Source organism: Venturia canescens, chromosome 2 (assembly GCF_019457755.1).
Source record: "Venturia canescens isolate UGA chromosome 2, ASM1945775v1, whole genome shotgun sequence".
Lineage (NCBI taxonomy): Eukaryota > Metazoa > Arthropoda > Insecta > Hymenoptera > Ichneumonidae > Venturia > Venturia canescens.
Window position 1 is genome coordinate 5,044,834 of NC_057422.1, and position 15,696 is coordinate 5,060,529.

Below are 15,696 nucleotides of genomic sequence, written 5' to 3' on the forward strand. Positions count from 1 at the left end.
CGTGTCGACCAGTTCGACAAGGAAACTACCAACCAACTACCACTCCACACATGTGGTCGTTTTCGTAATCTGCTCGCAATTCACATTCGATAAATGCTTCGAGCACTAAAAGAGACGCGTTTTATCAAAATTTTGTCTTCATTTAGTAAGTAGTTTTGGATTATTATATCGCAATAAATTACAATGACCATGTGAGTTTATGAGACAACGAAATATGCAGAGAAATAAAAAAAATCAACAGAACTCAATTTCAACCAAATAGGAAATTTATATTTTGTGTTTCGCCAACTATATCCAACTTATGTTATGACACTTCACAAACTTGTTTTTTGGTTTTTATAGAAGGAAAGCTACAGAATAAAATGTCTGCTGAAGTTGAAACCCTTGTAGAGCCTGTATCAACGTTACATGCAACCAAAAGACCTGCTACAGAAAATGAAGACAGTGGAATCTTAGCAAAGCAACAAAAAATTGAAGAGTTTACAAAGGTGAAAAAACGTAACTATGCTGTGTTACTCGCTTACCTAGGCAAGGATTATTTTGGAATGCAAAGGAATCCAGGCATGAAAACTATTGAAGAGGATTTAATTACGGCTCTCTTTAAGGCCCATTTAATAGGGCAGGAAGCGTTTGATACAATTCAAACCATCCATTTCCAGCGAGCTGCTCGAACTGACAAAGGCGTTTCTGCAACGAGACAAATTGTTTCGCTCAAAATGCGTAAGAACTTGAAAATATTTATAACCCATTCAAATTTGTCGAAAAATGAGAAAAACACTCAACTTTCTTATGCATAGAGACTTAGTAGTATTGATCAATTTTTTGATAATCAATTCACAAAATTAATATATTTCCTATGCTGCCTTTTTATTCTACTGACATTTGTATTTGCTACTACCGCAAATTGTACAGAATAGATTTAACTCAGTAAGTCAATAATAGGCACTAAATTATAAGAAAAAGTTCTGATTGCAATACGTGGACCCGTCCACCTATTGTTTAAATTCACTTTTACTATGGAATGTGATTGAAATTTATTGCATGATGATGATTATTATTATAAAAAAATATCAGAATTTATATTTGAGATTTTTTTGATCCAGTTTTTCTTCTAGTCTCATAAATTTGGTATTAATCTCGAAATAAAATATTCAATATTTTTACTTTGCATCATTTCGAACCTTTCTCTCCGACAATCTTGATTGATATCAATTATGTATAACTAATTTATCCATAACTCGATTTGCCTTATTCTGTTTTTCAAGCCGAAGGTGCCACAAAAGACATTATCAACGAGTATTTACCCGACACTATAAGAGTATTTGGCCTCAAACGAGTGACGAAAGGTTTCAACAGCAAAATTCAATGTACAGCTAGGAGTTATACTTATACACTTCCATCATATGCTTTTGCACCTGATGATCCAAACATCCTCCGTCCACGAAATGGTTGGCTGGAGGAAATGGTACTCGAAGAACGAGAAAAATCTTTATCAATGATAGACGGAAAACCGTACACGGATTATCGATTGAGTCCGGAAATCCGGGAACGGGTTTCAAATGTGTTAAAACTCTTTGAGGGCACTCACAATTACCATAATTTTACGGCAAAAGTGTAAGTTTAAATTGAATGACGAAGTTGGGGCGGTAAATAAATAAACATTTTCGGTATCCATCTGCTAAAAAGTTTCACTACATCAATATGATTTCAGGAGGCCATTGGACCCACGTGCAAATCGTTACATAATGGAATTCAAATGTTCCGAACCTTGGGTCTCTCAGGGTATGGAATTCGTCACCCTTGAAATCAAGGGACAAAGTTTTATGCTTCATCAAATTAGAAAAATGGTCGCACTCGCTATTGGAATCGTGAGAAATCTAGTGACCGAAGAAACTCTCGAGGAAGCTTTTAAACCCGAAAAAATGGATATACCAATCGTACCGAGTTTAGGCTTGGTTCTTAATCACGTATGTGACTCCAAATGTTTTTCCTGTTCAACGATTTTCAAAATAGAGCTCGATCGTTAAGTATAAAATTTTTTTTCGATTTCAGGTTCACTACGATCATTATAACAGGAGGTACGGAGGTGACGGCATGCACGAAACTCTTGAATGGACCGAATGCGATGATGATATTATGCAGTTTCACAAAAAATATATTTTACGACACATTGAAGATACGGAGGTCAACGAAAAATCGTATCCTTTTTTGTCGAAAAACGAAAAAAAAACTTTATTTTAAAAATTCAGAGATTACTACCTAAAAAACAACCATTTATATTTAAAGAATCCAACCCACAACTTTCAATAGTTATTATTTTTTAGACAGCTCAAAGTCTTTTCATAGTGTGATTTTTTGAGCATAAAGAAAAGGGTCGAAGAAATTTTTTCCCTGAATCGCGAGAAAGTCAAACCAATGAAATCTCAAAGTGTCTAGAAGTGTCAAAAAATCTTGTTTTCTAATCTCATCGGGTGCAGAGTTTTTCGACACCACGCAACATTTTTGAAAAAGTGAACGTGGTTATTTGGGCCAAATTGCAGAGAAACCTATTTCGATTTTTTAGTAAATCTTTTACATTGAATGAACGCAGGTTTTGCTGAATTTTTCTAATCGTAAACGTCGATATCAAATTTCTCACGGTTAAATTATGTGGGACATCATTTGATAAATTCATGAATGAAAAATGAAAACATTTGAGGAAACGTAGGCTAAGTAAACCATTAAAAATATTTTATGCCTTATTGATCCTTAATTTTTGCAAAAAGAATGCTCATGTGGCTGGCATCACTGGCTTTGCATACTTACGGTACAAGGGACCAGCACATATCGGAAAGTCCACAGGTGTAGAAATATCTATATTGACGCATCACGCTTTCAAATTGAAAGAGATCCAGCATATTATGTTTATTTAAGCACGAATATATTTTACGTGTGATCCATTTCGAACATCCGGATCGGAGAATGATTTGTTTATATCTTTAACTCATGTTTTGTATGTTGAAAAAATACATTCAACTACGTCTAAATTCTTTTTCGACTATTTGTACAACGTAAACTTGCATAACAGGCGTCAAAAGTGATGTTTAAGGCGTATGGGAAAAAAAAACGTAGGTCAAGAACGTAAAATCCCAGATGAATGGCCGCGACCGGTGGGGAAGCACTCGGAGTGTTTGGATCCGATATATAGCCAGTTCAAGATAGTTCAAATCAGTGTGCGTTCGTCGTTCAACCGACGAGGATATTAATATATCCGGAAAAGTTTTTGTTTTCATCGTTATTTATCCTTGAAAGCATCAACTATTTTTTTGCAATGAAGTTTCCGTGCCGTCTCGAAACATTTTCTACGATATTTATATTCGGTAATTATATTCATCTTCTTCAGCAATTTAAGTTCGATCTGTATCGTAATATGTTTTTGCGCTTCCTCGATTATTGAACATTGAAATTCTCTTGTGTATGGTTTCGCCGATTTTTTTTCCATTTATTTAAAAGACGATTTATTTCTTTCGTGATGTTGGAGCGGTTCCGGGAAACGTTTTCTTCGAAACATGCGTTGAAATATAATCGTGCGGTATTCCCCACACCATGATTGCACAAACAGGATAGTTAAGCTGACGTACAAATTGAAGAAAAATAAAAAATGAACCGAACCGAGTGAAGATTCGTCGGGAAAGGTTATCCGATTCTTGATAACCGTGGATCAAGAGAAAAAAAATGGAACAAAAATACATTTTTAATCAATCTTCATCCGCGCGCATCATCATAATTAGTTGAGAACATAGTTGCCACGGAGTATGCGCTGATTGTGAGAAGCTAAAAACATTTCTGACAAGTATCGCAATAAGAAAAATAGATAAGTGTATAGCGTGGCCGAAAAACCGGTTGGAGCTCGAATGTAAACGATGACCTTGAATGTATCAGGCAGATTTGCCAGTATAAAAAACGATGCTCCGAGGCTCTTTAATTATACGGTGCTTTGTTATCACATACGGACGGTTCGGCTTTTTTTCTAAGCGAGAAAGAAAAACACAGAAAACAATTATTTTTTCATCTCTAGCCCTTAGCGGAATCACAAATTCGAAAAGTCTAACGGTAGATCGTAGCAGGCAAACATCCAATTGCGGGTACGTAATTATAAAAAAAGAAAATCACTTGTCACCGCATGTACAACGTTTTATTTTTAAACAAATTCTAATCGCTCTTCAATCGTTTCGCAGATCTTTGAGCTTTCGTTGTGCCAACGGCGAGTGCATAGCGGGTCATTTGCTGTGCGATGGACGAGCGGATTGCAGCGACGGGTCCGACGAGACACGCCAAGAATGCAGTAGGCCTGAAATTGTTTGCCCGGAGTTTGCATTTCGCTGTGATTACGGAGGTTGCGTAGACGGTGACGCGATTTGTAACGGAATCGACGATTGCGTCGATAAGAGCGACGAACTTCTTCCGAGATGTAACAATTCGGCCAGTAGCGCGACCTGCACTAGCCGTGAATTCAGATGCAACAATGGTCAATGCATTGCGAGCAGCGCGATGTGCGATGGTACTACCGATTGTAGCGATCGTTCCGATGAGACAAGTGTTGTGTGCGGTGGGATTAAGTAAGAATGATTTTACGATGGTATTTGCTTTCGAGAAATCTCTCGTGCATACATTCGTGGTTGACGTGACTTCACTTTCAATGATGGAGTTCTGCAACAGCAATAATTTCGTTTTTATAATCACTTGCGACAGTTTTATAAGACAAATGAAATCGTGAACGCTTTTTAGAAGAATTTTTCATCACTGCTGGAGTAAAAAGTCATGCTAAAATATTTTTACCAGACAAACATCATTGAGACTTCCAGAAAAATTGAATCACTTCTGAATTTTGAAGAGAAAAATTGCATCTGATGATCAGTCGGAAGCATTGGAAGTTCGCTTGGAATTTTCAATGTAATGATTTGAAAAAAATGTATGCATACACACGAGTCTTACGAAGATTGTTTCGCAACACTTGTTTACTACGTTATCTTTTGACTTGACACGCAGCTGTCCTCGGTGGACATTTCGTTGCAACTACGGTGCCTGCATCGATAGTAATTTAAAGTGCAATGGAGTAAGAAATTGTGCGGATGGTTCGGACGAAGATCGCATTCTATGTCGATCGTCGAATAATGGAGGGACCGATGATTCGAACGAGAGACCAACAGGATTCAGTTCTAGGCCAACGACCACCGAGCCTCCGAGGCGAACAAGACCACCGTGCAGACTTCCATCCCAACCGAACAACGGTCGTTGGCGATTACACAAATCGCAATGTCAGAACGATCAACATTGCGACCCTCGAAGCAACACTTATGAACTTGATCCTGGCACTTATCTTATTTACACTTGCAATGAAGGCTACAAAATCAATGGCACTGGCGACGTATTTTGTGGCCCTGAGGGAAAGTGGTCGAATGAACCCGAGTGTGTTGGTAAGATCGTAATTTTTTTTTCTCTTCACTTGACACTAAAAAACTGGGAAAATTCACTGATCGTTGTTTTACGAAAACTCTTGTGATATTCGAAATTTTTGGCAAATTCTTGAAAAACTAAATATGCGTAAAAATAAATTCATACATATTCAGACAAATCGCCAAACTCATTAACACAGTGGAAAACAATGATCAGTTTTATTAACAGTCCCTTAATAACTTATTAAAATTGTCATTATTATTCTTAAAAGTTAATGTTATTGAAATTTGAAAACCCTTTGAATGATGTTTTTCATGTATTTGATGAACTGCTAATTCTGTTTCCACTACAATTTTGGCTGAGTGCCATCAATTTTAGTTCTCGAGAAATCTTCATCTATTTTACATACTCTTATCATTTGTTGGTTAAGTGTTCAATAGTACAATTGAGGAATACAATAATTAGTGAGCAAATCGATTGAATTCAGTATTTTATTGGTTCTCATTCCTATTGCAACTATGAATGAGCTCTCTTTGATATATTTTTTAACAGTTGTCTCAAAGAGCAACTTCTTATCATTTAACTAATGGAAAAAAAAATACAGAAAATGTACCATAATTGAGAAATTTGAAAAGTAATGAGTTATTGTCAAAAATTTGTGAAGAAAAGACCAATCGTAGAAATGTAATGTTTCTTGAAGAAAAAAACAATAATTGTAATACTATTTGCTTTATTTTACAGAAATTCGTTGCAAACCCTTGAGTACGGCTTCAACGGAGGCCGATTGTAGGTATAACGACGAATGGATATCTTGTGAATCTCCGGTACCTCTGAAAACAACGGCGATTGTATCATGTCGGAATAGCTATCGTTCAGATTCGACGATACTATCGTCGCAGCGTAAGAACGTGAAATGCAACGCACGAGGTCAATGGGAACCAGAGCCCATAAGATGTTCCCCAGGTCCGGTTATAATCAACGTTCTGTTTAACGGGACGATAATATCTTTACAAAATTCAATTGATAACATTTGTCCTTTATCGAAGATCATCGACGTTATTAATAATAAAACAGATGCGAGTACTGTTAGCCCTTTACCGGGAAACGGTTATCCTGACATAGACGTTAGAATGCGTGGATGAGATGACAAATCGTTGCTTTGTGACTGCTGATCATTCACGTCACCAGAAATTTATGTAGTACCGAATTCATTAAATTATTCAAATTGTTGTACATACCAAAATGCGCCGAAGTGTGGCGATATCTTTTTAAACTTTGAGCAGCTTTCTTTCGAAACAAAAAATGAAATATATATTTTTTCGCTATGTTAGTACGACAACCACCACCGAGCATTACACAAACGTTTTTTCTCCTCACATACGTAGTGTTCAAAACATTAATTCGTACAATGAAAATGTTTTTTTGAATGGGTGACAATGACTGCGAGACGCATTTACACCGTCTTCAAAGGGCGCATAAAGACCGAGTAAACGAAACGCTATGTTACGATGTATTTTAACGTACTCGAGCCGAACGGGCTCCTAGTTAAATAAGGAAAAAGTGAATTATCGAATGGGGTTTTTCTTTATATTCATAATTCTGAGAATCATTTATCGATCATCGTTAAACGAAAGGAAACTTCATCTTGTATTATTCCCATTTTCATTGACGCTCCGTTCTCGTTGTGCGCGCTTATTTACTTGATACATTGCAGTGCTCTTCCGCGTTGGTTATTTCAATTCTACAAATCTACGTCTACATTGAAAATTAGAAAAATAGTGGGTTCTGCATTTGTAATTTCAGAGTGCGGCCAAATACCCATGAGGAGTAAACCATTGATCGTGAATGGCGAGCTACCAAAAATTTCCGAATTTCCTTGGCACGCAACCCTCTACAGATCCGACACTCCTAATGGACATAAAAGCTTCATATGCGGTGCAACGATTATTCAAAGTGATCTGTTGATCACTGCAGCTCATTGCGTCTTCGATGAATCCACCAAACAAGTTGAAGATGCTGACAAATTCGCTATCGCTACGGGAAATATATTCCAGGAGTTCAACACTTCTTTGCACAATCCAAATATTGTGAAAAAGGCCAAAGTTCGTGGACTGTAATACCTTTTTATTCTAAAGCATATACACTTTTTGTGCCGTTTTTACCTCGATTCAGTTTTAAAATGTCCTCTCTTCTCATTATTTCAGGTAAAAAGAATTTTCGTGAACTGTAATTACTTGGGTCTCGAAGGAAATTTCGCTCGTGACATTGCGATTCTACACATCGATCGACCATTCATTTTTTCGTCAATCCTCATGCCTGCCTGTCTCGATGTCTCCGCTTTTAGCGATCAATCAGTACTCGAAGTTGGAAATTATGGCAAAGTTGCTGGATTCGGTAAAACCGCACTGGGGAACTCAAGTCAAGTTTTACAAAGCCTCAATGTACCATACATATCACTCAATGAGTGCAAAGCCTCCAGTAGCGATCGCGATAATGAAAAGTTTATTACTATCGACAAATTTTGTGCTGGATATAGAAATGGTAAGTATTATCAAGGATTACTCAAACTTCGAAAATCTTTTTGATTTACTCGATAACAAATTATTAAAGAATTTTCTTGATGCATGTAAACCATTGATAGGACTGATTTCTATTTTTAATTTTCGAACGAATATTTTGAAAAGTATTCTATCCACTTAATTCAGTAAGCATTTGAAATTTCTGTTGCAGGCTCATCAGTTTGTGATGGAGACAGTGGCGGTGGGCTGGTCTTCAAAACCGGTGGTCTCTGGTATTTACGAGGTCTTGTGAGTATTGGACTGGGTGCGACGGTTTCAGGTGGCACGAGAAGCTGTGATAGCCACGCGTATTCGCTTTACACTAAGATATCCAGTCACATTGAATGGATTCAGGATGTAATACTGAAGCTGGAAATGTACAACACGTTTCCCTCGTGTCCAGTAAAGTCGAGAAGTCGTGAATCTTCAAAATAATTTAATTTTATCAAATGAAAATAAATACAGGTGTCATACTTTAATTCGTTCGTGCTCATGGAGTTTCATGTATTGAATAATGTCAAGTCGCTCTTATAGTTTTAATTATCTATGTATAGGAGACTCGAAATTTAGCCAGTTTGAGGCAGCATATAATATCACAACACGACAAATGAATAAAACATGATCAATCACTCGATAATGATTGATATCACACCGCGGCAATTTATGAAAATGTAAAAGATAGTTTGTTTACTGTTCCATTTTTCATTTTTGTAACGTGTGAAGTTTTCCAGTTCCTACGAGTACCAACAAATAGTGTTCATTGGATTAAAAAAATCAGGTCGGATTGTCCTTTTGGAGTGACGTATTAAAAGTTTTCGATTGAAGAGTACTCAGTGGTGGAGGTGGAAACTCTGCGGAAAAATGATCACTTATTCACCTTTTACTCGATATCAGTGGCGCCAGAAATTCAAGACTTCAACTACCTTCTAAATTTAAAGCCGACAACTCGCTCTGAAGATCAGGCAAATTCGAGAGGTCAGGAAGAATATTGTTTCCTTTTTCTCTGGGTTTGATGTTGGCGGGCGACGTTTCGAGCAGATCTCGTAGCTCCTCTTCCAATTCTAGATCCGTATCTCGTGTTCCTATCGTTGTGGATATTATATCCTGCAAATCAGCGAGTTCACCGACAGCCTGCAGAGAAAAATATAAAAAACATGCAATGAAAAATGTTTCTCATCCAAAAGTTTTGTTACATCGATATTTCAAACTTGTTAACTGGAATAAAATTTCAAGAAATTTTGTCATCCTTACAACTTCTCAAATATTGACTGATCACAATTCTGAACTGGTACTAAGTATTTTCATTTTTTTCTAATTTTACCGAAATTCAAAGCCATATTCACCTCGGATATATCGTCCATTGTGTTGGTCACATTCTGTTCATTCAGTCCAATATTCTCATAGCTCTTCAGTATATTACTTCCTGTTTTATAGGCTGCGAGAATGTCTGTGTTCGAATTAGCATCTTGTATTCTGGCTATGAGAGTTTGAACATTCTGCAAGGCCGCAGCACGCTTTTCTATGGTTTTATCGATTTCTTGCCTTTTTCTAATGCAAGTTTTTGCCAATTCTCGCATACCGTTGGCTAAAGAAGTTTTTGCTTTTATCAAAGTAGCATATCTCTCAGTTTCAAGTCGTTCTATGTTTTTAATGAGGAATTTTTCTTGTTCCATCAGCTTGAATAAGCCTTGTTCTGCTTCAGAAACTTCCTTGACACCATTTATAGAAATTTTGACCAAAAATTCGTTTGATTCTTGGAAAATTTCGCCTCGGAACGTTGCTCTGTTAGATCTTCTCAGCCAAAGTAAAGCCATCTTCACATTAGTTTCTGTTATATTCGTATTACCCGATTTTTGGATACAATTCTTTGTTATTTGTGACAAAGATAAGAGAACGTTGTCATTATCTTCGTTGATGGTCGAGAGAATTAAGTTTGCCAATTCTTTCAACGTTTTCATATGTATGTACTTGGCGTCAACGTCGATTACATCTTTTACTATATAATTTTTTAATTTTGAAAATGACCACACCATAGGCTTCTTAATCATTGTATCAATTGCCCAAGCTGTCCATCCACTGCTCGAGTCCTTCAGAAATTGTGTTTCAGAGATTATTTCCCCGTTCCTGTATGATACAGAAGAAATCAAAATTTTATTTAAAGGCTAATTTCTATTTAGTAGGTAAATGGTCTACCTGCGGTATGGAATATGAAATAAGTTGTTTACACATTTTTCATGAACATGTGATCAATTAAATTCTTTGTTAGATTCCTATTGGATAAAAAATATAGCAAAAATATTGGGTATCATATCCAAGTGTTCCTCAATGAGATGAAACTGTTCGATTATTAAAATAACTGTATTCAATACACTAGCAAAAATGATAAATTTTTAGAAACCTAAATAATAGAATTTGAACCTGAACTATGTTCGGGACCTTACAAACTAAAAATATACTCAAGGGTTAGAATCCCAAAAAATTGTCTTATGTTGACTTACCGTAGCAGTTCTTCAGCTACAGTGGTTAAGCATAGAGGAGTCCGACCATTCCTTTTAAATGTAACTTTTAAATCCGCCACTGAAAAAATACACCGTTGTTTGGAACTTAACCAGTCTGATATAAGTTTTTCCCAAAATTTATATTTTGAATCCCAATCCTGGCTGTTGACTGAACGGTTACGAAATTCAGCGAACAGAGCATTCATTCTTTCGTCCCTAGACCAGCATTCCGGCATCGAATCAGCGGGCAAAGGTAGACTGTTATTTAAATTGTCCTTCGTCGCCATTCTTCTTAATTTTTATTCGAATGAACACAAAATATGAGCTATCAACGATTCTAAACATTTAACTTTGAACTATAGAGACGACACATTCACTGCAATCATAGCGGTTGTTTGCGCAGTAGGCGCACTATTAATATGTATTTATATTTTTAAAGTTGAGTCATGTATGATTGATGCAACAGTGCTCTTCTTTTATCTCTTTTATGCAGCATTATCATATATATATATGTGTATAGTACCTATATTATCGGAAGAGGAAAAGAAGCGACGAATGGTAACTATCCAATTTCGCTGATATAAAACAACAGAACAGAACAGCAGAGGATGCTGCTGCATGGTTAAAAACGCGCCGGTCAGCCGGTGAGACTCTGCCAGTCATCCGAACGAGTTTTTCACAAGCTCGCATATCTCATGATTTTATTATTTCAGAACGCTGCATTACTTTAGCCGCTTTAGCCTGCTTTAGCGGCGGTTGCATGACAGTTGATTTACGGTACAACTTGGAAATTTACTCCTCATTCATTCCAGTAAAAAGATACATCATTATTAACTCGGGCAATTCGTTACACAGTGTCAAAAAATGGTGAGAACAATATTCTTTTCAAATCGGTTTCATTAAGCAGTGTTCAAATGAAACATCTCGATTACTGCTTCGTCATTATAGTACCTTAGAGGTTAACGTGCACCTACAATTATTTCTAAATAATGTAAAATTATATTTAAAAGATTATTCTCAGACCCAATTCCTGTTTTACGGTCTGCGCTCTTCCGAATTCTTTCACCTCAATACAATTTACTTCCTGCTTCACATTTCTCGATATTTGCAGGTTAGGTGTACGGTTTTTAGCTTCAAAAAATTTTAATTTCGTGTATTTTAGTTTCGAAACCAGTACGACAGTGACGTTACGGTATGGAGCCCCCAAGGACGTTTACATCAAGTAGAATATGCTATGGAAGCAGTGAAGCTTGGTTCTGCCACTGTAGGACTCAAGAACAAGACACATGCAGTTTTGATAGCTCTTAAACGAGCATCTTCAGAACTTTCTGCTCATCAGAAGAAAATTATCCCTATTGACAAACACATGGGCATTACAATTGCTGGTTTGACCGCTGATGCAAGAATGTTGAGGTAGAAATCTATTTTTGAAGTCATCTTTAAAATTAGATACCTTTTTCTTCCAATCAGATTAATTCCTGTATCCTTCTATCTGTGTTTTACGAGTGTTTGCTTTCCTGTTTGTAGCCGTTATATGCGCACTGAATGCTTGAATTATAAGTATTCCCATGACGATGTGTTGCCCGTCAGCCGTTTAATAGCAACCCTTGGCAACAAGATGCAAACCTGTACCCAGAGATATGACAGACGTCCGTATGGTGTAGGTCTCTTGGTTGGAGGATACGATGTAAGTTTATTTTATAAAAAAAAGGTTTGTTATATATTCTGTTTTGCTTATTGAGTAGCAACTTTGACCAAGCTGAGTCTCAAAAATACACATCAACTTCACTGTTGAAATGTAGATACCAATAGAAAAGCATTTGATTCTAATTTTTTGATGAATAAACTTCGCACATTTTTGGATATGATAATCACAACATTGCTCTACGTTGTGTTAATATAAAAACTACTAAAATGAATAAAATATTTTCAAAAAATAAAATAACTTTCTGCAAAAGGATCAAGGGCCCCATATTTACCAGACGTGTCCGTCAGCAAATTATTACGACTGCAAAGCCATGGCTATAGGAGCTCGTTCTCAAAGTGCTCGAACCTACTTGGAGAAACATCTCACCGAATTTCTGGGTTGTACCTTGGAAGAACTGGTGAAACATGGTTTGAGAGCATTGCGCGATACGTTACCGAACGAGATGGATTTGTCGACGAAGGTAGCGTACTTACACTTGAGACTCACAGAATGATAAATAATCATGGGAGTTAACAAAAACACAACTTTTTGTACTGCAGAACGTCTCAATCGGCATTGTTGGAAAAGGCACAGAATTCACGGTTCTCGACGAGGCAGCAACGGCCGTTTACTTGTCGGAGATTGGTGAAGACAAACGTGGTAGACCAGCAGGTCCGGACGTTCAACAGGACGACCAACCACCTCAAGGCCCTGACGCTCCCGAAGGACCGGCAGATCCTCGGGTGTCTGTTGCCATGGACACTGAGTGAATAAAAATGTATTCCCAATCGTTTGCCCACATCCGTTGTAATAAAAAAAGGATTTTTCGCTTCTTGTATACGAAAACCACGAGTTTTTGTTTTCTTTTCAAGTGCAACGCATAAACGTATAAATGTTAAATTTTTGTATAAGCAGCAATGTTCATCGCTTCTAATATCTCTATTATTCAAAATACATTTAGAATATTAACAACATTTATCTATCGGATCGAGAGAAATCACGCTGCAACGGTATCGTCCTCGGACTTCCTTAATTTTCCACGTTCTTTCAGTATATTCGTTAGGAAAAATTCACCAGCTTTGTACGAAGATCTCACGAGGGGACCACTCGCGGTGTACAAAAATCCCAAACGATTACCAGTCGTTTCCAGAGACTTGAATTTCTCCGGAGTCACGTATTCGATTACTTTTAAATGTCTCTTCGTCGGTTGCATGTATTGTCCTAGAGTAAGAGCGTCAACGCCTGCGCTCCGTAAATCTTTCATCGTTTGTTCAATTTCTTCATCCGTTTCACCGAGACCGAGCATTATTGAGGATTTTGTTATGAGATCAGCGTCAGCTTTCTTCGCACCTTCCAAAACGCTCAACGACTGTCTGCAATATAGCGACTTATGAACATGTTTCGAAATATTGAGTATTTCCATCATCGACTAAGTTTTTTACCTATAGCGTGCTCGTCTGTCGCGTACGAAAGGTGTTAGCCGCTCGACCGTCTCAATATTGTGAGCGAACACGTCCAGCTTCGAATCCACGACAACATTGACGCAATGCAGATCACCACGGAAATCTGGGACCAAACATTCCACTAGAATATTACTCCTATAGTAAAAAAGTCATATATTTATTATTGTTATATTTGTGCTTGAAAAGCTATTATAAATTTGGTCCAAGAGTTTACCTTTTCTTCAGTTCTCTCACTGTTGCTGCTATGTGATGTGCTCCACCGTCAGGCAAATCTGTAATTGATTCCAATTTCGTTAACTTTTTAATAAACCTTGAATTATTTTCTTCTACGGTTCTTCCAAAATTGATTTTTCTGTTAATTTAAATTTTATAAACTTGGACGTTTGAGACTTGGAGTCACAGCAGTGGCTAGAGACAAGCAAATTTACATATAATGTTGACAACAGACCCTACTGAATTTTGTAATCCCAGCAATGAATTAATAATCAAACATTTTTTGTACTTTGCAGAAATTGAAGCCTATCTTATATTATCATTTGAGCTTGAGTTTGAATATTGTACTGACCATCCCGATCTACAGACGTTAAGACAACATAATCCAATCCCCAATCCGTAATTGCTGTTGCTGTATTCATTGGTTCTTCTGGATCTAAAGGCGGAGGAGCTTTAGCAGTTTTAACAGAACAAAAACGGCATCCCCTCGTACAAGTATCGCCCATGAGCTGGAAAATTTTTTTTTTTTAGTTTTATACAATGTTATCAGCATTGAATATTTTTTTTTGGTCATATGATTGTCTACATTAATGTTATGATGTTTGTAGGATGAGTGTGTTTTCAAATCTCAAACAAAATGAAAGGGAGAATAATACAATTACATTTAGTTGATATAAATTTCAATGTTTAACTTTGTAAACTTGGAAAAATGGATAATAGATTCTAACGTCACAATGTTTAACAAGCGTGACAAGGCAAAAGCAAAAATAGATCCTGTATGGTATTCATGAACTCGTGTGTACCACATATGAGCTGCAATGTTTATTATATTAAGAATATGTAAGTAAAAATGGATTATATAAGTACCATGATGGTAGCTGTAGCAGTGCCGTGAGCTCCACCTCCCCAGCATTCTCCAATATTGGGACATCTTGCTTCTTCGCAAACAGTACTCAGTTTAAGATCTCTCAGTTGTGCTTTTATCCTGCTGTAATTTTGTCCCATTGGTATTTCAGTTTTCAACCATGGTGGCAATCGCAATCTGCTCTTGTCGCCCTTTTCCAGCTTAAGTTTTTCCTTGTACTCTGGTATCGAACCATCTATGAAATCTTCCAGCTGTGGACCGCTTTTTAACTTTGTAGAAAATGTTTCCTTGCTCGATTTCGACGAGTGTCTAGACTATTTTGTAAAATTTTATTTCAAGTGACATTTCCTTCGAGCGATAATCACGTATATATGATTTTTCAAATTTTCGATTGAAATTCGATTATTCCTTTATTAATTATTTCAAATAACTTACTGCTATGTTGAAATTGATATTTGTCGCTCCCAAAGTTAGGTTCCGTGTATTCACTGAGCGCAACATGATGGATCTAAAAAATTTTCTTTAAAGTTCACGAAATCAGGCTCAAAAGTTTCAAAACAGCTGATCGGAGTTATTTTGTAAAGCCTTCAATTTTCAGGATTTCGATGTGACGCAGTTCAACTGCGTTTTCATTATTTAACTACTACCAGAGTTTAATGCATTCTTCAATATCTTTAATCTCTACTGTGCGTTATGACGAAAGCTTCCGATCGAATAATAATATGGATCAAAACAAAATTATGAAATCATTTTTATTTTATGTACTACCCCCGCATAGTGATTAGTTAAATACTATATATATAGCAGAAGGAAAAATTTTTCGTGACATAAATCGTCGATAAGAAGAAAATCTACGTTAACTATTATTCGCTTATCTTCCGATCGGAATTGGCGGGAAACGAATCTATGGATGTTATCAATGCGATTATACTTGATCTAAGAATCCAAAATCAGAATCGTTAACAATATATATTTT

At 36.7% G+C, this 15,696-nt stretch overlaps 5 protein-coding genes across 6 annotated transcripts; 3 read left to right on the forward strand and 2 right to left on the reverse strand.

Annotated features, from left to right (window-relative positions):
* The first annotated feature begins 3 nt into the window (after positions 1–3).
* On the forward strand, positions 4–3,026 carry Pus1 (Pseudouridine synthase 1). The gene is made up of 6 exons (XM_043410764.1): positions 4–145; positions 343–720; positions 1,266–1,614; positions 1,712–1,967; positions 2,053–2,198; positions 2,766–3,026. Exons 1-6 carry the CDS (start codon positions 94–96, stop codon positions 2,845–2,847), a joined length of 1,263 nt encoding a protein of 420 aa, XP_043266699.1. The 5' UTR covers positions 4–93; the 3' UTR covers positions 2,848–3,026.
* Positions 3,027–3,167: 141 nt separating this feature from the next.
* Positions 3,168–8,473, forward strand: LOC122405784 (modular serine protease-like). Of its 2 annotated transcripts, XM_043410755.1 has the most exons (8): positions 3,168–3,359; positions 4,058–4,124; positions 4,218–4,598; positions 5,029–5,456; positions 6,178–6,399; positions 7,240–7,538; positions 7,641–7,977; positions 8,167–8,473. In XM_043410755.1, exons 1-8 carry the CDS (start codon positions 3,311–3,313, stop codon positions 8,427–8,429), a joined length of 2,046 nt encoding a protein of 681 aa, XP_043266690.1. In that variant the 5' UTR covers positions 3,168–3,310; the 3' UTR covers positions 8,430–8,473. The 2 variants fall into 2 exon arrangements, with proteins under 2 accessions (XP_043266690.1, XP_043266689.1); XM_043410754.1 differs by lacking the exon at positions 3,168–3,359 and having other exon boundaries at positions 3,397–4,124.
* LOC122405789 (charged multivesicular body protein 7) lies at positions 8,414–10,921 on the reverse strand. The gene is made up of 4 exons (XM_043410762.1): positions 10,493–10,921; positions 9,338–10,118; positions 8,918–9,125; positions 8,414–8,845 (listed from the first exon to the last, which is right to left on the reverse strand). Exons 1-4 carry the CDS (start codon positions 10,777–10,779, stop codon positions 8,769–8,771), a joined length of 1,353 nt encoding a protein of 450 aa, XP_043266697.1. The 5' UTR covers positions 10,780–10,921; the 3' UTR covers positions 8,414–8,768.
* Positions 10,922–11,198: 277 nt separating this feature from the next.
* Prosalpha6 (Proteasome alpha6 subunit) lies at positions 11,199–13,025 on the forward strand. Its single transcript, XM_043410774.1, has 5 exons — positions 11,199–11,359; positions 11,655–11,905; positions 12,020–12,179; positions 12,451–12,660; positions 12,740–13,025. The coding sequence occupies exons 1-5, from the start codon at positions 11,357–11,359 to the stop codon at positions 12,947–12,949; spliced, it is 834 nt and encodes a 277-aa protein (XP_043266709.1). The 5' UTR covers positions 11,199–11,356; the 3' UTR covers positions 12,950–13,025.
* Positions 13,026–13,099: 74 nt separating this feature from the next.
* Las (lipoyl synthase, mitochondrial) lies at positions 13,100–15,513 on the reverse strand. Its single transcript, XM_043410765.1, has 6 exons — positions 15,156–15,513; positions 14,723–15,034; positions 14,208–14,364; positions 13,857–13,914; positions 13,622–13,777; positions 13,100–13,552 (listed from the first exon to the last, which is right to left on the reverse strand). The coding sequence occupies exons 1-6, from the start codon at positions 15,219–15,221 to the stop codon at positions 13,177–13,179; spliced, it is 1,125 nt and encodes a 374-aa protein (XP_043266700.1). The 5' UTR covers positions 15,222–15,513; the 3' UTR covers positions 13,100–13,176.
* Between the last annotated feature and the right edge of the window lie 183 nt (positions 15,514–15,696).

Bases quoted from the DNA above. Each gene is read 5' to 3' on its own strand.
- Pus1 (XM_043410764.1), top strand. From the start codon at position 94: ATGCTTCGAGCACTAAAAGAGACGCGTTTTATCAAAATTTTGTCTTCA. The intron at 146-342 runs GTAAGTAGTTTT...TGGTTTTTATAG, and splicing joins CAAAATTTTGTCTTCATTTA to AAGGAAAGCTACAGAATAAA. The intron at 721-1,265 runs GTAAGAACTTGA...CTGTTTTTCAAG, and splicing joins AATTGTTTCGCTCAAAATGC to CCGAAGGTGCCACAAAAGAC.
- LOC122405784 (XM_043410754.1), top strand. From the start codon at position 3,946: ATGCTCCGAGGCTCTTTAATTATACGGTGCTTTGTTATCACATACGGA. The intron at 5,457-6,177 runs GTAAGATCGTAA...TTTATTTTACAG, and splicing joins GAATGAACCCGAGTGTGTTG to AAATTCGTTGCAAACCCTTG. The intron at 7,539-7,640 runs GTTCGTGGACTG...TCATTATTTCAG, and splicing joins ATATTGTGAAAAAGGCCAAA to GTAAAAAGAATTTTCGTGAA.
- LOC122405789 (XM_043410762.1), bottom strand. From the start codon at position 10,779: ATGGCGACGAAGGACAATTTAAATAACAGTCTACCTTTGCCCGCTGAT. The intron at 9,126-9,337 runs GTGAATATGGCT...TTTTCTCTGCAG, and splicing joins CAATGGACGATATATCCGAG to GCTGTCGGTGAACTCGCTGA. The intron at 8,846-8,917 runs GTAGTTGAAGTC...ATTTTTCCGCAG, and splicing joins GTCGGCTTTAAATTTAGAAG to AGTTTCCACCTCCACCACTG.
- Prosalpha6 (XM_043410774.1), top strand. The intron at 12,180-12,450 runs GTAAGTTTATTT...TTTCTGCAAAAG, and splicing joins TCTTGGTTGGAGGATACGAT to GATCAAGGGCCCCATATTTA. The intron at 12,661-12,739 runs GTAGCGTACTTA...TTTGTACTGCAG, and splicing joins AGATGGATTTGTCGACGAAG to AACGTCTCAATCGGCATTGT.
- Las (XM_043410765.1), bottom strand. From the start codon at position 15,221: ATGTTGCGCTCAGTGAATACACGGAACCTAACTTTGGGAGCGACAAAT. The intron at 15,035-15,155 runs GTAAGTTATTTG...TTTACAAAATAG, and splicing joins ATATCAATTTCAACATAGCA to TCTAGACACTCGTCGAAATC. The intron at 14,365-14,722 runs GTACTTATATAA...AAAATTTTCCAG, and splicing joins CTGCTACAGCTACCATCATG to CTCATGGGCGATACTTGTAC.